Raw genomic sequence first — 25,532 nt, 5'->3', positions numbered from 1 at the left:
ATCGGTCGATCCCTACTCTGAATGTCCTAGAGTGGCCCAACCAGAGCCAAGACTTGAATCCCATTGAACATCTCTGGAGAGATCTGAAAATGGCTGTGCACCGACGCTCCCCATCCAACCTGATGGAGCTCGAGAGGTTTTGTGAAGAGGAATGGGAGAAACTGGCAAAAGAAAGATAGTGCCAAGCTTGTGGCTTCATATTCCAAAAGACTTGAGGCGGTAATTGCTGCCAAAGGTGCCACATAAAATTATTAAGTAAAGGCTGTGAATACTTATGTACAAATTATATTTTAGGCCTTTATTTGTAAAAAAAAAGTTATGTTGTCATCATGGGGAATTGTGTGTAGAATTTAAAAAGAAAATAATTGAATCCAGCCTTATTCCAGGCTGTAAAATTACGGAATAGGGAAAAAGTGAAGCGCTGTGAATACCCTATTCTGTATGCACTGTATGTTCTCAGACAGAATTACGATACCTATCTCAGTACAGTGAAGCCATTCTCTCATCTCATCGTCCCGCTCTTCACTACAGCGTGCCAGCCACCAATTTTATGGACATTTTTCTACTGTAACACTGTTCATTACCCCTGGTAGGTAGCGGGCCAGAGCTAATCAATGGATGCAGACACAGGGGTGATTCGATTTGACTCTTATTAAACCAATAAAAGGTAAATGTTTCCATGATCTGCTTGTATTTAAGATCGGAAGAACCATTCATACATGATTCGGCGCATTATTCCATAATTTGCATTGCTATTCAATTGTTTATATGGCGCGGCCGTATGCCCGCTGCACCCATTGTTGTAGTATCCTACTATTATTCCTACGTAGGTGAGCTACCATGAGTGTGTCAAGGTGCATTCACCAGAGACGCAATTGCCATCCGTGTTTGTCGCTGGGTCGAACACAAAAGTTTAAACATGTTCAAAACATGTTTGCTTATTGCAATGTGTAGGAAAACAATTGAGTGGGTTGTGCACCGCATTAGAACCCGTCTCAGGGGAGGATGCCTTCAACCATAGTCACTACAAAAACAAACTTTATTAAATGCTAACTGTTATGTTCCCTGTATCTTTTACGTGACTATCCTTCACAGCCCATACAGAGATCAACACGGAAACATTGTATCTTGTTCTGCAACTTCAGCCAGGCTGGTTTATTGTGCACGGGAATTTATACAAGTCAGAGGTGCCACCTAGTGGTCACCATGAACGAAGCACCTTCAGCTTCATACATAACATTTCCTCCCCGCTAAGATATGTTGTCAATCAACACAAAGGATATTTACTTTAACATAACAGAAAAGATTATAGCTTTCTTTTTTTTTACATCAAATAATAATGAGGGGATGTCTTCTTATCCTGCAAACAATAGATCTCAGAACGTTATATTACATAAAACAATGCGGTCACTCCGCACCGTAACGTACGGGCGGTTTAGTAATCCTCACAGGATAGTGTCTCATTGTCTCTGTTACCGGAGTACCGGTTAGCACAGTCTGTGGTGGGTCAGTGGACTGGTGTGGAGATTGTGTGTGCTGAGAAATGTGACAGTCAGGCTCCTGTGTGTGAGGTGTATTAGAGTGGAGTGTGGTGCAGATATCACCCGGGGGTAAGTCCTCTGGTATTGGAAGGTTCACTGCAATCTGCTGCAGCTCTGGATCGGGGCGTGTCAGCATCTGATCCACATGGCGTTTCCATACCCCTGGTACTCCCGCATTTATCCTGTACGACACTGGACCTGTCTTTTCCACAACAATACCTTGTGTCCACTTCTCCTCCCCCTTCCGATAGTCACGCACAAGGACTGGCGCCCCAACATCAAACTGCCTGTCCTTTGAGTGTTGGTGGCGGCGTTGTTGTTGGGCATCCTGTGATCTGTGCACTGTTCCAGCAATATTGGGTTTCAGGAAATCCAGACGAGAACGCAGCCTGCGTCCAAGGAACAACATGGCTGGCGTTTCCGTTGTTGTGGTGTGGGGGATGTTGCAGTATGCCAGCAGGAACGTATCAAGGCGTTGTTGCACCATCCCGGTGCCTTTGGATGATTTTAAGGCCTGTTTGAATGTGCGCACAAAACGCTCTGCCAAGCCATTGGTAGCAGGATGGTACGGCGCTGAGCGGGTGTGTTTGACTCCATTGGACTTCAGGAAGGCACTGAATTCTTCAGAACTGAACTGAGGTCCGTTGTCGCTCACAAGGATGTGCGGAATTCCATGGCGACTGAAAAGTCCCCTGAGCACTTGTATGGTCTTGCTGGCTGTGGTGCTGTCCATGATATGCACCTCAGGCCACTTGGAATGGGCGTCCACAGTGATCAGGTACATATGTCCTTCGAATGGACCAGCAAAGTCCACATGTATCCTTTCCCAAGGACTGGATGGCCACATCCAAGGGTGTAGAGGAGCTAACCCAGGTGCCTTTTGTATGCTCTGACACGGGGGGCAGGATTTGGCGTGAAGCTCAATTTGAGAGTCGATGCCGGGCCACCACACATAACTGCGTGCCAAGCTCTTCATCCTCACTACTCCTGGATGTGCTGAGTGGAGCTCTTTCAGAACCCGGGGGCGCAGTTTAGGAGGCACAATCACTCTCATACCCCACATGAGGCATCCCTGCTGTATGGTGAGATCATGCCGGCGCAACAGATAGGGCGACAGCTCTTCGTCTGCATCCTTTGCAGCTGGACAACGACCAGTGGAGACAATTTCCTGGACACGAGATAAAGTGGAGTCAGACAGGGTCTCACGTTTGATCTCGGTGTTACTGACTGGTAGTGTGTCCAACTGAGATGTGTAGAACACCTCTACTGCGCCTAGCTTCTCTTTATGAGTGTGGGAGAGTGGTAAGCGTGAAAGTCCATCTGCATTTGCATGTAGTGCACCCTTTCGGTATTCGATGGTATACTCATGCGCTGATAGGAGGAGTGCCCAGCGCTGCATTCGGGCTGCAGCCATTGATGGTGTACTTTTCACTGGACTCAGGATGGAGGTCAGCGGGCGATGGTCAGTGAGTAGGGTAAACTTGTTACCATAGAGGTACTGATGGAACTTGCAAACTCCAAAGACTATCGCTAGCGCCTCCCTCTCTATCTGGGCATAGTTTTGTTCTGCCTTACTGAGTGTTCGTGAAGCATAAGCTATAGGTCGTTCCTCTCCATCAGGCATAGCGTGCGAGAGCACAGCTCCGACCCCATATGGTGAAGCATCGCACGCAAGGCGAAGGGACAGCTCAGGATTGTAGTGTGTTAATACTTCCTGTGATACTAGGAGTGCTTTTGCTTTCTGGAAAGCTGATTCACAGTCTACTGTCCACTGCCATTGCTTCCCTTTGTTTAGCAGTTCATTTAGTGGCTTAAGGACAGTGGCTAGATCAGGAATGAAGCGTCCATAATAGTTCAGCATTCCTAGGAACGAACGTAGCTGGCTGACATCACGTGGTGCTGGTGCTTCCACAATAGCACGTACTTTCTCTGGTGATTTGTGGAGCCCGGCTGCGTCAATGATGTGGCCCAAGTATTCCACAGACTCCTGGAAAAACTGGCACTTCTCTTGTTTGAGATGCAGGCCATACTCCTCTAGCCTGCCTAGGACTGAATCCAGCGCTTTGAGGTGAGTCTGTTCATCAGGACCACTGATGAGGATGTCGTCCAGGTAACAGTGTGTATAAGGTAGTCCGAGCAGTACTTGATCCATAGCCTTTTGGAACAAGCCAGGTGATGACGCTACTCCAAAGGGCAAGCGATTAAAGCGGAATAGCCCTTTCTGTGTGGAGATTGTTAGCAGCTTCCTACACTTCTCTTCTACCTCCATCTGCAGATATGCATTAGACAAGTCTAACTTACAGAAGCGTTGCCCTCCTGCTAGAGAGGCAAAAATGTCTTCAATGCGTGGTAATGGGTATCTATCCACGCAGAGAGCTTGGTTGAGGGTGACCTTGAAATCGCCACACAGTCTAACTGTGCCATCCTTCTTGACAACTGGCACCACAGGTGTGGCCCACTCACTATTCTCCAATGGTGAGATCACCCCAAGCTCAGTTAGGCGCTTCAGCTCGGCTTCAACTCGAGGTCGAAGTGCATAGGGCACATTACGTGGGGGGCAGAATTTAGGTATACTGTTAGGTCTAACAGTCAGTGTGGATTTAATCTGCTTCAGTGTGCCTAACTCCGTAGAGAACACAGCTGAGTGTCTCTTTAACACCATCTTCAAGCTGTCTTTCTCTCTTTGCTCAAAGGCATGCACTGTCTTCAAGTCTTTCCAATTCAATTTGATAACTCTCAGCCACTCTCTGCCAAACAGTGGAGGTGCATCAACTTTCACTATGTACAAAGGCAAAACAGCACACTGCTTATTTAACTTAACTTGTACTTTGATCACCCCTTCCGGTGCCAATGGCTCTCCAGTGTAAGTTTTAAGCATTATCTCAGTGGGTTGCAGAGGTAATTTACTTAACTTGCTTTTATACAGTTCCCAAGAAATTAAAGACACAGCAGCCCCAGTATCCAATTCCATTTCCATTTTCTTTCCATTAACTCTAGGCAGCACAGAGATTCTAGAATATTTCCCTTTTTCAGACAGGGCATAAAGTCCCAACTCAGAGTCAGTGTCAGATTTAGTCTCATCACTTTCACTAACATTCCTAGCATCAACATGATGAATTCTCTTCTTTCTGTCTTTCACACTGCGCTTCATTGTATTACCTTTCTGTCTCCATTCTCTGGCTTGGCTGCTTCTGGCTCTACTCTTACACATTTGTTTGGTATGGCCTTTCCTCCCACACTGGTAGCAGTCGCGATCTTTGTACCAGCAGTCTTCATCTGCATGGTTCCTTTTCCCGCACCTGCGGCATTGATCACCTTTGTTGGCACTTATTGCATGCACTTTAAGTGAACTGCTTAATTGCTGCACGTCGCGTGTGGCTGTCTCTGCCGACACCGCATAATCCACTGCTTTCTGAAAAGTGAGATCCTTCTCGGTTAAAAGGCGCTTCTGAACTGTTTCAGTCTTTAGTCCACAGACAAATCTGTCCCGTAGTGCGTCTTCAAGATAAGCACCGAACTCACAATGTTCCGAAAGTCTTTTCAGTACAGCAACGTACTGTGCCACGGTTTCCTCTTCCCCCTGATTTCGCTTGTGGAACCGGAATCTTTCCGCTATAACAAGCGGTCTTGGAGCGAAATGGTTTTGCAATACTTCCACAACACGTCCATAATCCATCTCCCCAGGCTTGTCAGGAGCCACCAAACTGCGAAGTAATCCATAAGTTCTTGGTCCCATCACACTAAACAACACCGGCACTTTCTTAGCTGTTCTGATCTCATTAGTCAGAATGTAATGTTCAAAACGCTCAATATACGTTGCCCATTGTTCACCGGTATCATCAAAGGGATCCATATTTCCAATTATTCCCGCCATGATGCGTCCGCTCTCAGTTGCTTTCTCTTCAATAACGGAGTCTTCGTTAGAGGATTGGCTCATCACCGCTTAACAGATACACTCTAGCTCAATAGCTAGCTTCCAACGTGGTTCTTCTTTTGTTCTGATGACCAGTCAAACGTCTTCAGAACTACGCACCTCATCGCCAATTTATGTTATGTTCCCTGTATCTTTTACGTGACTATCCTTCACAGCCCATACAGAGATCAACACGGAAACATTGTATCTTGTTCTGCAACTTCAGCCAGGCTGGTTTATTGTGCACGGGAATTTATACAAGTCAGAGGTGCCACCTAGTGGTCACCATGAACGAAGCACCTTCAGCTTCATACATAACACTAACTACTGCTCTACATGTGGGCGAACAGCTGCTCGCTGTCATCAATGATAATTTTACTTAAATTGCAACGTATTGGGTGCCATGGAAACAAGCAATGGACTAGTTATCTCTTTCTGGTTCACACAGTCAGCACAAACAAGCTCACAATACAGCAAACGGCTAACATAATTCAACTTAAAATCGTATTGAACTCCTCAAAAGATATTTTACCCAAATATTGACAATAGGCAACGTAATTAGTAATTAGTGATCGAAGGAATTCCTCGAGGATCAATCGAGTACTCGTTTAATCGAATCTATTTTTAGAATGCAACGCATCTGCAGCAGGAATAGGCCTGATGATTAATGGCAATATTACCAACCAAACATGTAATGCTTATTCTACATCAAAACAGTCAGAGTTAATAGAGTATTCGTTATTTATTAACGTTCAAAACACATTTTCCTTACAAAAATAAATATGCGTCTCACAATTTAAATCACGTCGAACCAAGGCCTGTAACAGTTTAAAAAAAACAAAAACGAAACAAGTAGCCTAACCATTGCAAATAATTTAAAGCTGCAAATAAAACGGCAGCAAATGGACTATGGAAATACTCAGCGTTGTGATCTTCTCTACACGGCCGGTATTACAGCTGCATCTTGCGGCGGTGAAAATAGCCGACACACTTGGTTGCTGCGGGTCTGCTTTCCCGAACTCACCGTTGTGTTTCATGAGCATATGTTGCCGCATAGTACTTGTAGTACTCTGGTAGCTCGATTTCACTTGGCATATTTTACATTTCACCCTATGATCTGCTATTTCTTTAAAGTATTTCAATTCTTCGCTGCGCTTTGCCTTAACCGCCATCTCTTAACTTTTTGAATTCTGGCGTGCCTGCACACGGCACGGAACGCGCCACACAGAAATTTGATACATTTCATTTTCTTTGTGCCCACGGCATGCGTTAGTGGCGCCGCACAGAAAATGTATACATTTGCTTCAGAAAACTTTGTTTGTGTGTGTATATGCAAACTCGGGTTTGCCTGTCCACCAACCGAGTTCATTTGTAACGAGGAGTACTCGAGTAATCGATTCATCACGCCCATCCCTAGTTGTTATTAATTCATTTTGCACAGACAAATTGTGCACAAGACGCGCTATCATTATGTTCAGTGATTCTTTTCATTGATTTATGTTCAAAATAATGGTGCCTCTTAACAGTATAACCCAAGAATTACGTAGCCAACCATTGCAGCCATAGTACATAAATGAACGGAAAGCAAAACGTCTTTCTTGGAAGCTAGACTATATAACGTGTTGTCCGCTGTAGCTGGACATCCTGGCCGAGCTTGTGAGGGAAGACTTGAAACTGTATCCTTACAAAATGTACAGAACATTTTCATGTTCTTAGCATCATAAACTAGCCACCCGAAATCCTTCAACCAGTCGGGGGTTGAATTTGTAGACTTTATCGACTACAGTAACAGCATTAACTTTCTCCACGCAGTCTATTCATAATATTGTAATGACCACGGAAGAGGCAGTGAATGAAGTATTGATTAGACAGCGATTTAGATACCTAATAAACCGTGGAACACACAAGACTGGTAACCATAGCAACGTAGGTAAACAAACCCCGCTAAACCCTCCCGTAGCGCCTCTGTCACGTTAAAATTGTACCGGGGGCGAAAATTGTACCGGCCTACGTCATCAGTTGTCCGTTGCCAGGCAACGGACAACAGATTACGTAAGGGGTTGTCCGTTGCCAGGCAGGTTTCAATCGCGCTCATGTTGCCGAAGACGAAATAATATAATACAGATAACGGATCGCTAGATAACACTTGTTTTTACTTTATATTTGTATTGCATTTAATTGTTTAATCGAATTTAGCTAGTCAACTGAGTGTTTAATGCGTATCATAGTCCAGCTAGCTTGTGTTAATTTAATTTCCTTAATTACATTTATAGAATAGATTATAGGTAATAGATAGATAGATAGATAATAGATAGATAGATGGGTAGATAGGTGAGCAGGCATTTACTAACTGGTAAACAGGGCTTGAAAACGAAATTATTTTTCAATCGTTCCGCTCCGAACGGAACCGGTATATTTAACGTTCTCGTTCTTGCGTTCCGCCACCAACATATCGTTCCTGAACCGGTTCGGAACGTGAAATAACGTTCGTTCTTAACATTCCGGCAGTGTAATTGGGCCTAGTCTATTTTTGTGGTCGATAAAAGGGTGACCAGATGTGTCGCTTTGTGCGGACACATCCCGCACAAATCGACACACAAGCACTTTATTATTTATTTCATGTTTTTATTTGAAGCGCTAAAAACAGTGCAATGTTTTGATGTTTTAATAAATGTAGTCTTCTGATTAAATTGTAAGAATTGTATTCGTTCGCACTTATTTGACACTTGTTCTGATGATTTAAATAGCTTAAAGTGTAAAAACGGAATTCATGAAAATTAAAATGGAAAAAATTGAATTTGAAAAAAAAAAAAATCGGAACTTGAAAAAAAGAAATTTGGATTTCATAGGGCCCTACTAATGACCTCCTCCATCTCTCCGCTGCCAACCCCTCTTCAGTCACTGAATCTGTGGATCTCTACAATTCATCACTCAGCTCCCTCCTGGACCGCCATGCCCAGTCAAGCCCAGAACCGTCACCTTCACATGGTCAGCCCCCTGGTACACCAGTGAGCTACAACTACTGAAGAGAACGGGGTGTGTTTTTGAACGGTGTTTCATGGACTCAGGACCGGGAACATCAGAAGGCCTACAGCAAGTCCCTCACTGACACACGGTCCCGGTTCTACTCCCACATAATCAACAATAGCCGTGGTAACTCAAAGCAGCTTTTCTCAACCATAAATCATCTCCTCAAACCTCAGACCCCCCTACACTCAGACAACACATAGGAAGGGTGCAACAGCTTCATCTCCTTCAAATCGAAAGTAGACAACACCCGCTCCCTTCTCTCCGCCCCTCCGCCCTGCCCTCTCTCTAGCCCCCCAGCCTCCCCACCCTCCCCTCTCTCCAGCCTGCCTGCTCTCTCTTCTCCCCAGCCCCATTTCCCCTCCTGCATCTCCATTCACATCCGCCAACCCTCCGTCCGGGACTACTCTGCACCTCTGCTGTTTCACCAACATCACTCAGCATGAGATTGAAGACATCCTAAGGATGATGAAGCCCTCCACCTGTGACCTGGACCCATTTCCCTCAACCCTGATAAAAAGTCACTCCTCTGCAATTAGTCACCAAAATCATCAATCAGTCTCTCCGGTTCAGCCATGTCCCCACGTCTCTGAAAACTGCTGTCATCAAGCCATTACTCAAAAAGCCCAGCCTTGACCCCGAAGCACCTGCCAACTACCGCCCCATCTCCAACCTCCCTTTCCTATCAAAGGTGTTGGAAAAGGTAGTTTCTGCTAGGGCTGGGCGATATGGCCTAAAATAAAAATCCCCGATTTTTTCATAAAAAATCCGATTTCCGATTTAAATCGATTTACATAAAAAAGCATTATGGCAGGCCCTGCCATTGTAAACAGTGTAACCTAACATAAAATGTAAAATATATAAAATATAAAATAAAATATTTCTGTAAACATAAAATATTTCTAATGATAAGAGGACTTCTGATAAAGTGCCAACATAACATTCAAACTTTCAACACTGGTCATAAATATACAGTGTTTTGCAAACGGTAATAATTACCTTAAGAAAGGGAATAGTAACGGGAGAAGAATGAGGAAAAACACACACGCACGCAGCTCTTTCCTTCACTCGTCTGTATTGAATGAGGAAGAGGAGTGCGATCCCCCTACTGGAGCCCCGAGGCATTACCAAAAGATCGACGAATTACCAACAGATCGACGAATTATTAAACCACACAGATATATTTCAAATGAATTATGTTTACCTCAAAATAGATTATACATATATGAATAAATTGTGGTATACAACTTGTCAAACTCGCTGCCATGTTTGTGTATCACTTTGGTAAATGCGTGCTCTGTGCGGGGGGAGGGCTGAGCTCATTCCAAACTACGGGAGCTGAGAGGGAAGCGTTTGCGGATGTTGAAGAGAAAACCGATTTTCATTTGAACAAGTCGACGTGAGCTACACACTCGAATTAATCGATAAAATCGGTTTATCGCCCAGCCCTAGTTTCTGCCCAACTCCACAACACCCTCATAACAAAGTTCCAGTCTGGTTTCCGCTCTGGCCACAGTACGGAAACAGCCCTGGTCAGGTTCACCAATGACCTGCTGATGACTGCTGGCTCTCCATCACTTCTCATCCTTCCCGACCTCTCTGCAGCATTTGACACCGTCGACCCCCATATCCTTCTACACCGCCTTCACCACTCCATCGGACTCTCTAACACTACCCTGGCATGGTTCACTTCATATCTCTCGGACAGAACAGAATATGTATCCCTGGGTGGTGCTATTTCGTACACGCACTCTCACTTGTGGTGTCCCTCAAGGATCAGTCCTTGGCCCCACCCTCTTCACGCTAAACATGCTCCCCCTTGGTCGTGTCATCAGCCGGCATGGAATATCTTTCCACTGCTACGCTGATGACACTGAACTCTACGTAAAAACGAACCCAACCCCTCTCCAGCCCTATCCACACTTTCCACCTGCCTGGAGGTGATAAAGTTGTGGATGGCGGCTAACATCCTGCAGCACAATAGCTCAAAAACGGAAGCCATTCTTGTTGGCACTCCACACGAGACCCGGTCATCCACTATCACCAGCATCAGCTTCTCCGGCCACGACATCCACCACTCATCCTTAGTCACTAACTTCAGTGTCAGAATGGACCGTCACCTGACCTTTGAGACCCACATTCAACATCTTTGCAAAACCTCCTCCTTCCACCTCAGGAACATTGCAAAACTCCGCCCCATACTCACTCTCCCCGATTCTGAAAAACTTGTCCACGCCTTTGTCTCCTCCAGACTGGACTACTGCAACACACTCCTCATCAGGATCCCCAGCAAGAACATCCAGCGGCTGCAGTACATCCAGAATTGTGCTGCCAGGATCCTGATGGGGGTGCGGAAGTACCGCCACATCACACCCATCCTCAACCCCTCCACTGGCTTCCTGTCCAGTACAGGATTGAATTCAAGATTTTCCTTCTGTCCCACCAGTGCCTCCATGGCACTGCTCCCCTATACCTCAAAGAACTCATCACCCCCCATTCCTCCTCACGCCATCTCCGCTCTGGACAGGCCAACATCCTCCAGCTTCCGAGGACAACGCTCCGAATTATGGGCGATCGCGCCTTCTGCTCAGCTGCACCCACTGTGCGACTGTGGATTCTTTTAAAAAAAATCTGATTTTCTTTTTGATCAAATTAGTCTTTTATGTTGTTTTTACCTTTTAACATGTGCATTGTAGCACTTTGAGGTCATTCAGTTGATGCGTTATAAATGAAATGTATTATTATTATATAATATATCACGGCCAAATGCTGTGTGCGCCTCCAGATGTTATTATGAATCTTAAAACACTGCGTTGGGTTCTCCGATGTCTCTGGTACTGTCTCTGGTCTCTGGAGCTCCGGCGGGAACTCCTGCCGGAGCTCCAACCAGATCTCGCGCCAGAGATCTACCGCAGGAAGTTTCAAGACTCCGCTCCGGCGGAAGTCCGGGAGCTCAGCTCCAGGAGACCGGCGGGAGTCCGCGAGTCCGCAAGCAAAAAAGATACCTTACCCATGTCGCTGTTCAATCTGGACTTTGGGGAGTCAAAGCCAAAGTTCCTTTCCCCCAATTCCTTCTCAACCATGGCCGAGATAACCACCACTACGAGTCTTTACTTGTTGTGGAAGCACCGGAGACGTCGGAGAACCATATCTAAAAGCTATCTATTCCTTTTTTTGCAAAACCGACAATGCCACAATTCTTAAGCGAGAATTTAACCGTGGATGGCGGATTGAACGGTTACATTTTATATTGAGTATTGCAACATCCGTAGTCAACACCCATGCACACATTATCGGTCAAATCGATGTAATTGTCGTCTATGTAAAAAATCGATGACAATAAAAGGTATCGACAGATACTGTGTGAATACCTATTACAATAGACTAAGTATGCCTATAGGTATCCTTGATAAACCCCCCACCTCCTCTATAATGACGAGAGTGCTAAATGATGACGTGACCAACAGTCCATGACTGGCAGTGATGACTTAGTGGGAAGGGACTGCTTGGCTCGTAGCTTGCTGGGTGATGACTCCACCACCGCCACACCCCTACACTGCAGATATCAATCATACAGTACACATACCTTTATCAGAGAGGTTGTTAACAGAGGTTGCATACATATTTGATTGCTTATAACAAGTTATTACATAATATTGCCAAACTCCGGCCTACACTCACCCTGGCAGATTCAGAGAAGCTCGTCCATGCCTTTGTCTCCTCCAGGTTGGATTTCTGCAATGCACTCCTCAACGGGATCTCTAGCAAGAGCATCCAGAAGCTCCAGTACATACAAAACAGTGCTGCCAGGATCCTGATGAGCGTGCACAAATATTCACATCACCCCAATCCTCAAATCCCTTCACTGGCTCCCTGTCACATTCAGAATTAAATACAATGTCTCCCTCCTCACCCACCAGTGCATCCACGGACATGATCCCCCTACCTCCAGGAGCTCCTCAACCCCCAGACCACCTCATGCACCCTTCGCTCTACATCAACACACACCCTCAGACTGACTAAGACCAAGCTCCGCACTGTGGGCGATCGGGCTTTCTCCGCTGCTGCCCCAAGACTATGGAACGCCCTCCCTGACCACCTGAAGGCCCCACAGACTACAGCTTTTTTTAAACTAAACCTTAAGACTTATATTTTTAAAAAAGCGTTTTGCTAATTTCTCTTTTGCTGTACATGCATTATATGTTTTAACAACCTTTTATATTATTTTTTGTCTTTGAAACTCTGCAGCACATTGATATTTTCAAATGTAATGCTCAAATGTAAATGCTCTACAAATAAAATGTATTTATTATTAATATTACTACATCTGTATATCCCATATTTTAGATGGGCAGGCTAATGATAACATGACGCTGACATTAGTTGACCTTGGATTTTCTAAATTCTAAATTTAAATTCTGAAAAGGTTCCATTGGTAAGAACACGTTTCTTTTTTAAAATGCTTAAATAGGCAAAACTACAATATCACAAGTAAGTGCTGTGTCCTATTCGGTTACGGGAGAGCTTCAATGTAATGCTGGTCGCAGAGCATACGAGCCACAGAGCACTTAGTAGAAAGACGACATGTGTCAGAAGATTCCAGTTCAGGTCTTGTTCTGTGTGATGCATGGCGCCTTCCTTTAACCTAAAACTGAGACAGCCTAACCAGGCAGCATAACCTAACTACACAAAACATTTTGGAATTAAGTATATTGTCTATGGGTAGCTAGCTGGATGCAATAACTAAGTGAAAGAAACAGCAGTGTTTGAATAACCGCCTTCTTTGTTTATTGTGATAACGAAGCAGACAACTTATGTTGGTCCTTGTTCTAAGCATGCTTCCTCTGAATGTTTCCAAACTAATACGTAATTAGTGTGTTTCCTATACTTGCAGTTGTAATGAAGCATTGGCCATACACTGCCATGTTGCCTATGTTTGCCACCTATTAAGGAAATTATTGAACTTGAAACAAAGCCATGATTTGTAACCTTCATCTGCTATCTAATACTATTTATTTGAAATAACTTGTGCGCATTAGATAAGTGTCTGGTTATTGACTGAATGGTTAAAATTCTAATGAAAATTGGCCAATTAAGATAACTGAAATGTTTTTTCCTGTCGCACTTGCCTGCAATGGAAGTTGACCCAATCTTATTATAGGAAGCAATTCTCAAGCATTGCAAATGGCTTACTGTGTGTCCATCAACAGGTATGCCGATGCATCCAGTTAGCTGACGTGTGTGCAGGCACCCCCAGGGTCCTTGTGCCCCCCTCTATGATGGTGGACATCCCAGGGGAGGCGCACAGCCCGGCTGCCCGCCTCAGGTTCTCCATGCTGGGCAGCCCTCTTTACGGAGACCTGCTGGATGACCTAGAGGACATATCACGCTCCATCAGCAATGATACACTGGGTTCACTGGACCTCCCAGACCTTCAGAGCACTGGGCCAGGCTCGGAGAGAACCGTCATACTGGGTGAGGCGACACAACCTTTCTCCTATGCCTTGGAAAATGGTCTAAAGATCTAAACGTGTCTGTAGGGTAATCAACACGTCAGGACTCCAATCAGTTCATCAAATCTACTTTTATTTTGAACAATTGCCATGTGCATTCAACTTTCATGTGATCAACGATTTGCCTAGAAGTTTTGTTTTAGCCATTTAGCAGACCAGGGTAATGGTTTTTTTCTAGTTTGCATGACAATCCGCGAGGTGCTTCAACCAGGATGCACACATTTAAAAATAATTAAATGGTTGGACACATGAAGTGAAGAGTTAAACAAATAGCTAAATGGTTAAAGTTTGATTAAATTTAATAATAATAATAATAATAATATCTTTATTTTATATTGCGCTTTTCAGATACCCAAAGTCGCAAATTACAAAGTCATAGAGGGGGGGGGGGGGTATTACAGACAGGGGGACAGTACAAGCAGGACACATTTACATTTACAGGCAAAGAAGGGGGGGGGGGGTATTACAGACAGGGGGGACAACACAAGCATACACAGCACAGGCAGAAAAAACAGAGTTATTGAGATGTAACAGGGGGTAGAAGTGTAGGCAGTTGGGTAATGGTGGCTAGGGATAGGGAAGATCATAGGCTTGGGTGAAGAGGTATGTTTTGAGGTGGGACTTGAATGTTGTGAGTGAGGGAGAGTGGCGAACAGATTGGGGGAGGGAATTCCAGAGTCTGGGTGCTGTGAGTGAGAATGCTCTGTCGCCAAAAGTTTTTAATCGGGATGTTGGTGTAGTCAGGGTGAGAGTGGAGGAGGAACGGGTGGCTCGGGAGGGGCGGTGGGGGAGGAGGAGGTCAGACAGGTAGGGGGGGGCTAGGTGGTGAAGAGCTTTGAAGGTGAGGAGGAGTATTTTGAAGTTGATGCGCTGCTTGATGGGGAGCCAGTGGAGAGAGTGGAGAACGGGAGTGATGTGTTCACGGGACCGGGTGTGGGTGAGGAGGCGGGCAGCAGAGTTTTGGACCATTTGGAGTCTATGGAGGGAATGGGAGGAGATGCCAGTAAGGAGGGAGTTGCAGTAGTCGAGGCGAGAGGAGATGAAGGCATGGATGAGGGATTCAGCAGCAGGGGGGGGGAGGCAGTGTCTGATTTTGGCGAGGCGGGTTTTTTTGAGGAGTCGTTCCAGTTGGCGGCCCGTCTGCTTCATGGTGCGGAGTTCAGGGGTGTACCAGGGGGCAGGGTTGGTGTATGAGACAGAGGAAGTTTTCCAGGGGGCAAGAGAATCGAGGGAGTCGGAGAGGGTGGTGTTTAGCATGGCAGCATAGTCATCGGGGGAAGAGGGGGCGGAGTCAGGGGGGAAAGCAGAGGATATGAGCTGGGAGAGCGTGAGGGGGTTGACTGACTTGATGTTGCGGTAGGTAATGGTGCGTTTTATGGGGTTGTGGGGCGAGGGTAGGGGGGCGGAGAAAAGGATGCAGAGATGATCAGAGAGTGAGAAGGGGAGGGGGTGGGGGTTGGATATGGGTAGGAGAGAGGAACAAACTAAGTCCAGAGTGTGGCCTTTGGTATGGGTGGGGAAGTCGATGTATTGGGTGAGGTGGAAGCAGTCCAGGAGAGAGAGGAAGTCAGACGTCAGTGGGGCGTTAGGGCAGTCAATGTGGATGTTGAAGTCACCAGTGAGTAGGAGGCGGGAAGAGAGAGAGGATGCGATGGTGAGGAGGTCAGACATGTCAGTGAGAAAAGAGGGGTGGGGCTTTGGGGGACGATAGATTAGAATGGCGGTGATAGAATTGGGGAGGGAGAGAGCGAGGTATTCAAATGATGAGATGGATGGAAGGTTGAGGTTCAGTTCAGTGATGGATGTAGATTTTTTGTGTATGACAGCAAGACCTCCCCCACGCCCGGAGAGGCGGGGTTTGGCAGTGTAACTGTAGTTGGATGGAGTGGCTTGGTTGAGAGCGTAGAAGTCCAGGGGCTGTTGCCATGTTTCACAGAGGAAAAGCAGGTCGATGTTGTTGTCGAGTAGCAGTTCAAGTATAATAGGTGATTTGTTGGAGAGGGAACGGCAGTTCAGCAGTGCAAGGGAGATGGATGGGGGCGCAGGGGTGGGGTGGCGGAGGTTGCTGAGGTTGGCAGTGCGGCTGGTGGGGGCGAAGACTAGTCCAGAGTGAGGGGGTAGGTGAGCCATCTTTGGAGTGTTGGTTGTGAGAAAGCCCAGAGCGCCGGTGGATGTAACGGGGCCAGCGAAGGATCCCAGCTGAGCTAGCTGCAGAGGCAGCAGCAGCTGGGAGACGGTAGTTGTGGTTGAGGAGGTGAAGGTCAGCAGCAGTGTAGGTGAGTGGACGAGAAGTTGGTGGCGTAGTGGTAGTCTGTCCAAGGAGGAGATGTAACGTAGCAGCAAATGAGAATAATCCGTTTAGTAAACTGGCGGTGGCTAGAAGCTGGTTAGCTAGAAGCTGGTGGGCATGGAGTTGAGGGAAAGCGGCAGTGGACCGGGTGTTGAAGTTGGTGTAGTGGGTGGCGTTGGTTGCCCCAGACCGTGTCTGCACGGCAGGTAGGACCCGCAATGCCATGGCGGGCCTCAGCAGGCTGTAGCAGAGTGGAGGCTCCCTCCAAGAACGCCAGCAAGATAGCCAGACAACCGAGCCCAGATCACGCAGTCCACACACTCGAAGCCGGGAGAAAACAGATGAGTCCAGTGATGAGGTGAGTCCGGAGATGGAGAAAGTTAATCCAGCTGCTAGCTAGCTGGCTAACGCAGTAGATGGTCCAGGAGTGAGGGAGGAGAAGAGTGAAAACGGGTGCAGCAAAGACCGATGAAGTTGAAGGAATACGGATATGTAGACGGATATGTAGACGGGAACAAAACAAAACACTAGAAACGACTAACGACTAACAAAACACGAACGATTGGGACAGAAGCGGCAGTCAACAAACTAGACGCCAGCGTTGCTCTAGCCCAATGGAATCACAACACAACGTCCGTTCATTCATTCTTGTCAACACTTGCAGCAGGTGAACCTACACGGTTTGATGTTGGTGAAGCGGTTCTTGGATCTGTTCCATGGTAGGTCTGCGTCTGAGGTGCCTAGATCCTGCAGCAGCTTGGGTAGCTCCGTGTTGGCCTCAGTGGCGAGGAACATTTTTAAGGTAGCTCCCAAAGGGTGATGCTTCCACCACAAGAGGGGGGGGTTCAAATTTATTATCTTAAATTTAAGATATAGAATAGATGAGCTATTACAGCTGATAGTATGAAATGGTTGAATCAAGTGTGTGCGCTTCTGCAATGCATGCGTGTGTGTCATCACTTGTAGTAACCAGGAAGCGTTATTGACGTTATTCTTTCACATCTAGTTACTCCAGATAAGCTCACAAAACGATAAGGCTTGTACGGTTGGACTCCTTGGAGTCTCTTTCATATGGCGTTTCGTTTGTGTAGATATTATGACGTGAAAAAGATTGTTTACGTATGCATTTAGCTTCTACCGGGAGTACATCGGATATGTAAGAAGCAGCTAGCCTCTAGCTATATAAATGGGTCTCCCAACAAACAAACGCCCGATTTGTAATAATCATATTTCCCATTGATTAATCATTTTTAATTGATTGGACGTCCGAAATGGTTGGCTTTTGTGATTGCCAAGCTAGTTGCTATCACAACAGCTGTGATCCGCTCTAGCCGAGATTGGTGCGTCTGATGTGACGGCGCACCTCCTCGGCAATAGCCGAGGAGAGCCATGCAACAGCCAGGTCCAGGCTGTTGCACTTTTTTCTTCAAGGTTGAAATACAGCCACACTGCTGAAATGGTTTTTCAACCGGTAGCTCTCTTGCGGTAGCTCTCATGCGCCTAATTGACGACTAACTGTTGTTATCACGTGACACGCTGCGCAGATCGGATCATATTTCTTTCTCCCCTCCGATATCTGATCCAGCGTAATGGGCCAATATCGGAACGATACCGATGCCGTGGATCGGCCATTATCCTAGACGGTTGTCAATTACAGGTGACCGCTGTATTTTGTTGTGGCCTGTTCCGAATGTTTGTCCACCTTTTTGTCATCCACATGCATACAATGACACAAATGATATTGATGTGCAAGTACAGTGAATTGCTTGCTGTATACATAAGAAGCCACGCTTCTACAATGTTCACTTCACAGCCGTTCATTATTTTATATCGCACTTGGAATGGTGAATGCTTTGAAAGGGTTCTTGCACAAGCTTTGACGTGAACACGAATGCAAACAGAGCAAAACAAATCCTTGATATAACTACTTTGAATCCTACTTTCTCCTGCAACTTTAGGTAGAATTTAGGTAGAACAATCAATCATATGACACGTTGTGTAGAATCATAGTTGATTCAAACCACAACTTTCAGATTGCAGGAAAATCTGCCAATGCATCTTTAAATAAATAGCTTAGCAAGTTGGATTTCAAAATCTACCTTAGACGATCTAAGACTTTATAACGATCTAAGACTTTATGACGATCTAAGAATCTAAGACTTTATGACTATCTAAGACTTGCCTAACAAAACACTGTCACCTTTAAGCTGGGGTCATGACCTTAAAGGGGACATATTATAACACCAGGTTTGAGTGTGATTAGCCTTACAAGCCGTTTCGAAAATCTGCCCCTTATGACATCACAAGTGGGCGTGTCCACCTAGATGTGTGCTGGATAGATCAGTCTAGCAGCCTACCCAGTGGACTGAAGTAAACGTGGCTCATCTATCCAGCACAGATCTAGGTGTACACGCCCACTAATGATGTCAGAAGGGGCAGATTTTCATGTGTAATATGTCCCCTTTAACCGTTGACCTGGGCAGTGGCCTGCATTGTGCCAGTGCTATGTATATTTGTGGCATCATTGGTAATACCCCTTTCTCTCTCTCTCTTCTTCCTCTTCTTGGGTGGTGCAGACAGCCTGACCCCTGCCTCCAGTCCGTCCTCTGTATCCAACAGTGTGAATCCCGGTGGCGAGGAAATGCCCTGCCCCCTGACTCCTCCCCCTGTCCTCCAGTGCAGAGTGTGCTCTGACAAGGCGTCGGGCTTCCACTATGGGGTGCACGCCTGCGAGGGCTGCAAGGTGAGACCCAGACCCAGACAGATCTAGAGATTTTAGTGCTCCGTGCTCCGTGCTCCAGCCGAGCAGTATCTGGAATTGAACCTCCTCATTTTTTAAGTTACATTGTCATTTCAATCGGGTGATCGAATAGCTCTGTGTTTGCATTTTGGCTAAAAGTGCATTTGGCCTTTCAGTTTTCTTTATCTGCTATAACCATTATCTTATTAAGCATGTTTGTGTCAATTTGTTCCTTCCCCTCGGGCAAATGATGGGGGAAGCCAGGCAATGTAATGTCAATGTCAAATTGCTTTGTGTCATATATTTAGGGGTAGGCTAGGCGTTTTTATTCATATTAGTTCAAATTAATAATCAAACATAATTTTATGATTAATTATTAGTTACAAAAATAAAGACATTCAATATTGTATGATATTATGTATTGTGTGACCCAACACATACATACAACTGCATATACATGTACATCACTTTCATGTGGGTGCTTCAAATGTAGTGGTTGGGAGGGTAGAAGGTGTGTGTTTGTCTGTTAGGGTTTCTCCAGGTCGCACACTAGACGAGCCAGGGGGTCCCACATCGGGCATAGTTTCGTCGTGGGAACACACCTAAAACGCACACACAAACACACCTCAGAAGATATGATTTTAGGTCTGGTGTTTGATATGAGTGGTAATGGATTAGCTTTGAGCAATGCTGGAGGCTGTATGGCCGCGTTGTGAGTGGTCTCTGAGCTTCTTGGAAACACAACCTGTACCAACTAAAGGGATAAGCAGAGAAATCTCTGAATTGGTGTTTGTGTCTGTGGTTTCTGGTTTATGTAAGGTGCCTTAGAAACCAGCCAGACTGACTAGCCCCTCGAGCTGGGTGAGGCTGCACACATGCACTATATTGGGCCATTGATTGAACAGACTCAAGGACAGAGCGCTGACATGTTAGAATTCACCACCTGCTCTGTGTTTAACATCTCGCCAACTCTCAAAGAAACAGTTACAGCCACATCTATCTGTGTGTTGGTGCCGGAGGAGCCCAGTTAAGCCATCCAGGTGGCATGTAGGAAGAGCATCTGCTAGAGTCTTTCTTTAGGTGATTCAGATGAGTTGTGCATTGTCATGGAAATTCCTTTGAGATATTGATTCTAGGACAGATGATACTTCTACTGCAAAGTTGAGCTTTGTATTAGAAGTATAGCTTTTAAAATAGTTTGAGAAAATGTACTTGGTTTAATATATGCATACACCAGTGTGAGCCCGGAATACAGTTTCTTGCCTTCTTTTATTTTCTTTGAGAGTTTCACCCCCTCCACGCAATTCTATAACCTATACATCATGGGTGAAATGTTAACATAAAGGAGTTTTTCTCGTATAGATACTGCTTCCTTGTGACCGGTTCACCATGTGCAAAAGTTGAACAACAAAGGGGAACTTAATCAAACTAGTTAACAGAAAAATGTTAATGTTAAAACTAAGTTATGGATTTTACATCACAGCATCCAGAAGGGTAGTTCACTGGGTTATATATAGATATAGATGGATATTATAAATATATTTGAGAGGGAGAGAGAGTAATTGAGAGTATATGCTGTAGTTCAGGTGAGGTAGGGGTCAAGCTAGTGGCTCTCCTGCGTAACCTTTCCCCTAGTTGGCCTTCAGCCAAGAGGAGCCAGCAGGAGGACATTGGTTTGTTCTACAAACACTACACTACACAGTCAATGGTTCTGCTTAAAGGATTAATACAGGATAGAAAACTTTTGGATTGTTACAAAATGTCTGACATCGATGTACAATACATTTGAAGTCTTTTTTTTTGGAAGTGTAATTGCTTTGTTTGCTGTTGGTATCAGGTTTTATACAAATGTATCTGGTGTGCCATTTTACCAACTTAACAAACGTCTGTACACATCAAATCAGTACCGAAATCGGTGGAACTGATTTTGAAGATGTGTACAGACGTTTGAAAAGTTGTGTGGTAAATAGTGGCTTCATTAGGAAAGAGATTTGGGAATGGAAATATGCAAACAATATTATGTGCAAAACCAAATCAAAGTTCTACTCCATCAATACAGAGTGCAAATAGTGCAAACACAGTCCGACCAAGTATGTCACTGACAACTTGGTATTGTCCGTGTCTTATCAGTCACTCTACTGCCATTCATCATTTCCGCCAGGTACCCAAAATGCTGCCAAACAAATCATTTAAAAGTGGCGCGGGCATCTTCCACGGTAATACGGGTATTTTCCGACGTCATTCTGGCTGCCTATGGCTGCTTCCCCTGCTTCCCCTCCTTCTCCTCCTCCTTCTCCTTCGTTAGGTTCTGGCAGGCTTGACGTAGCAAAGGCGCATTACTGCCCCTACAGGCCACAAATAGAAGTTTGGATAGCTCACAAATCTCGCGAGACCGATTTTTAACGCGAGGGGTAATATCGTCGAGTTTAATCTCGCGAGGTCTCGTGGCACGAGATCTCGTCACACCCCTAGTCCATATTATATCCATTATATTGTCCGGGTATTCCCAAGGCGCTCACGCTCTGCAGCAAGCCAGTCACAGTTGATTGGCGCGGCGCTGTACAGCGAACGTAAACAAACACCTAAGCTAAGGTTAGCATTTCGTGGGAGCGTGTCTATGTTCCCCGGGTCCTATGTTCCCCGGGTCCTATGTTCCCCTCTTTGTATGAGACTGGGGAACATAGGTAGGACCCTTTTTTTAAAAAAGGGTCCTATGTTCCCCGCTTTTCCCAAAAAGGGTCCTATGTTCCCCGATATGTATGTGACCAGGGAACATGGGACCCTTTTTAAAAAAAAAGGGTTCTATGTTCCCCGGTCTGTTACTTTTTCCACCATTACTGCCAAATTCCGGCCGAGATAACTACCATTGCATGTCTCTACCTTTTGTGGAAGAGGGAGAGACGTCGGAGCACCTGACGCAGTCTATTCATACGCCGGTAAACAAACCCTGAGAAGCCCAATCCCTACGAGAGCTCCCCGCGCTACGGCCATCTGGAGCCGCACAGATCTTTTGGCCGTGATATTATTATACAATTATATTATATTATATTATATAGGCCTACTATTGTATAAAGAGCTCCGGGAGTCGCAAACGGCAACAATCACTTTCTCCTCCATGCTGGAGTTCACCCCGGACTGCACTGCACTGAGTTGGCCGGTTGAACGCTGATTGGCTGTTACGTTACACATGTCACTCAGTGGCCACGCTGTTGAACGCCGATTGGCTGTCATCACGCGAATGTCGCGTCAAAGTTTAAATATTTTTAAACATTGATAGATTGCGGGGACATAGGACCCTTTTCCCAGAAAAGGGTCCTATGTTCCCCGCTTTTCCCCAAAAGGGTCCTATGCTCCCCGGTATGTATGGCTACAGGGGAACATAGGACCCTTTTTGGGAAAAACAGGGAACATAGGACCCGTGGAACATAGGGATGAGCCCCATTTGGGAAAGTATTACTTTTCCTCCCGAGATCCCGCTAATGTTGTGTTATAAAGTAAAGGGAAACCAGATATCTATTCTTCCTCCACTTCTCTCGCTTCTCTGCTTGGTGTCGCTGACGCTTATAGTTTGCCTCCCTCGCTCTGGTAACGTCACGTACGTGGAAAAAAAACAACGAAGCTCTGAATACTAATTTAAGCTTCGAATACTAATTTTCCGAGTGGCCGTTAGCTTTAAAAATCCATAGATTAGCCGCACCGTTATATAAGCCGCAGGATCGAAAAATGGGGAAAAAGGCGCGGCTTATAGTCCGAAAATTACGGTAGTTTAATCTGTATGTATATAATAGTACAAATGGTAAATATGACAATAGTTTCCATAGACCCATCCCTCATTCACCCTTCTTAATATCTTCAATAATTATTCACAGGATGAAGCTATTCATGGACACGGTTATGTTTTGCTCCTCCTTTTTGAACAATATACAACACGGATCATATCCTTTGTGTAAACGATATAGCCTACAACAGATCATATTTCAAACTGGCCATACTCACCCACTCTGATGGCTGTGGATGCACACAAACCAGACACAACACACACACACACACATACCCGTTTGTCGGGCTATAGGGAAAATTTAAAAAATTTTGCTCAAATCAGACTCGGCATAGGTTTACGAGGACACCGGGTTCCGGTGGTGCTAGAGCTACAAAAAACATATGAAAAATCATGAAAAAAATCTGCGAACCTATGCAGAACTTAAAATTAAAAGATTTTCTTTGCACAACTGAGATATAAGAAATGGCTGTTTTTCAGACTTTCTGGTGGTTTGTAAGGACTTCTCTGTAACGCGGTCTATAAGGACATTGTGGTATACAAGGTCAGTGATGTCATCATAGACACACACCAAGTATAACCTGTTCAATCAAACTCTGTCAAGTTACAAAAGTTTACAGATAACACCACGGCTCTTATCTGATGGGGTCTACCTACCTGTGGGCCAAGTGTCATTAAATCAACTAGGAGCATAACACAAAAACAGTGCTTGCATCCACTAGGACGAACTCAACCCCACCAGCACATATTGCATCCTTGCTCCCTAGTATTATGTCCTGAACCAACTGCTAACCTGCAATCATGTTTCTCTCACTTTCTGATCAAACGCGATAACATTTTACTGGCCCATAGCCCCTAAAATCTACCTTTAGAAGTGACCTGGACTTTTAACATCAACATGACTAAAGGAATCTCATTTCTCCAAATATAACTAACTACACTTGCTCCTTACCAACCCACTCTTCAAAAACATGTTTATCTACTTTGGGATATTATCACTGATTACAAAGTGAGGGTATACACTCACCTAAAGCATTATTAGGTACACCATACTAATATTAACTTAACTCATCTACATTTAAGCCAACATTTTTGAAAATAATTATTTATTATATAATAATTATATGTTTGTCATTATTAACACACAACACAACATTTGTTTAATCACTGACCTATATTTGATTTGGTCACCTCAAGAATCTCTTCCTTAACAAAGGACAGCATTGTAAAAATGAATAAAGTAAAATAAAAGTGAATCCTGACATTAAAAGGCCCAGGCTAACCACAAAGCAAAACAAACAAACAAAAAACTGCCTGTGAGCAAAATAAATGAAGTGACACAACCCATTTCTGAACACAGGACACCAGCTTGTAAAACATGCCTGGAAAGGCTCAAGCTATCCAAAAGTGCATTTAGCGTTTAGCATTTGAATGCCTTTTAAAGGCCAAGCCTCTGTTGCGTACAAAATCTCGAATGTTTTGAATGGATCTTGTCTCCAAGATAGGGTGTTCCTTTTCCTTGCACTGCAGGCACTGCCCACTGGTGGCAGTGACACCGTTTTCCACAAAAGGCCTCAGATGTTTCATCACGGCTCGTATCTCCTCACCAGACCATGGTCTCTTCGTACACCGCCTTGATGAAACACGGAAACCTGAACAATTAAAAAAAAGATTAGAAGATAAAAAAAGATGTACTTGCAAGGATGTACTTGCAGGTAGGGATGTTGCTGTTCAAAATTGCAAAACAAACTGGAACTTGTGTAGACAAAATATGTGTGGTAATAAATTGACTAGATCTGCTAAAAATGAAGTTGGATTGTTTTCATTAACATGACATTTCATTACACTGCTTGTTAAAAACTAAATACACCCAGCTTCTTTATATGATTTATGTGTGTTGACTGTACATTAGCAAGTGTGCCTAGTGTGCCTAGTGACCGCATTTAAATAATACCTTGAGTAACTGAGTCAGGGAGATGAGGTGAACCAGAAGTTACACAGGCAGAGTTCCCCTGGTCATCTAAAAAAACCATTGCACAGTATAAAGGTATGGGCTTAAATAGCCTGTCTGCCTACCAATCAATGGGGAATATGAGCCCCTTCAGGACGAAGCTAGACCCCTCCGCTTCGTGTCGGGGTCCAGTTCGCCCTGTCTGGGCTCATATTCCCCATAATGACTAGCGTTCTATACATTATCCCTTACATATGTCTAACCAAACATAATGTAAGTGTTGACTGCACATTGGCAAGTGTGCCTAGTGACCGCATTTAATTAATACCTTGAGTAACTGAGTCAGCGAGATGAGGTGAACCAGAAGTTACACAGGCAGAGTTCCCCTGGTCATCTAAAAAAACATTGCACAGTATAAATGTATGGGCTTAAAGAGCCTGTCTGCCTACCAATCAAACACCATGGGTATAGAGGGGATGCATGTAAAACTGTAATATATTCTACTACCATGCACATGACAAGCAGACAGCCATTTCTATATTATAATAACTATGCTCATGGCAAAGTTGTTGCCAGAAGTTAACAACATTTACTCAAAACTGTAACTGACCACTGGCAAGGTCTGCTGAGAACACAGAGGATGACACCTCCTGGTGCTGGACACCAACTTGTTCAATCCCCTCTTTCGCAGAAGAAGTGCCACTTTGACCTCTGACACAGTGCACCTAAAAAATAATGAACAGCAATATGCAAAGATGAACAGGCATCAACTGGTACAG

The 25,532-nt window shown here is 45.0% G+C and overlaps 2 protein-coding genes across 2 annotated transcripts in view; one reads left to right on the top strand and one right to left on the bottom strand.

Moving 5' to 3' along the window:
- The window catches only part of pparaa (peroxisome proliferator-activated receptor alpha a), a 94,676-nt gene that overhangs the window by 31,880 nt on the left and 37,264 nt on the right, over window positions 1-25,532 (top strand). The window contains exons 2-3 of the mRNA XM_060050634.1: window positions 13,692-13,956; window positions 18,861-19,027. Of these exons, the coding sequence (XP_059906617.1) occupies window positions 13,758-13,956; window positions 18,861-19,027 (366 nt within the window). The 5' untranslated portion in view covers window positions 13,692-13,757. The remainder of the gene's footprint in view (window positions 1-13,691; window positions 13,957-18,860; window positions 19,028-25,532) is intronic.
- Window positions 1,408-4,707, bottom strand: LOC132454881 (uncharacterized protein K02A2.6-like). Its single transcript, XM_060048428.1, has one exon. The coding sequence runs from the start codon at window positions 4,690-4,692 to the stop codon at window positions 1,408-1,410; it is 3,285 nt and encodes a 1,094-aa protein (XP_059904411.1). The 5' UTR covers window positions 4,693-4,707.

The sequence above is a fragment of the Gadus macrocephalus genome, chromosome 4, assembly GCF_031168955.1.
Source record: "Gadus macrocephalus chromosome 4, ASM3116895v1".
NCBI classification, from domain to species: domain Eukaryota; kingdom Metazoa; phylum Chordata; class Actinopteri; order Gadiformes; family Gadidae; genus Gadus; species Gadus macrocephalus.
Note: the sequence above shows the minus strand (reverse complement) of the source record. Positions and strands in the feature narration are given on the sequence as shown.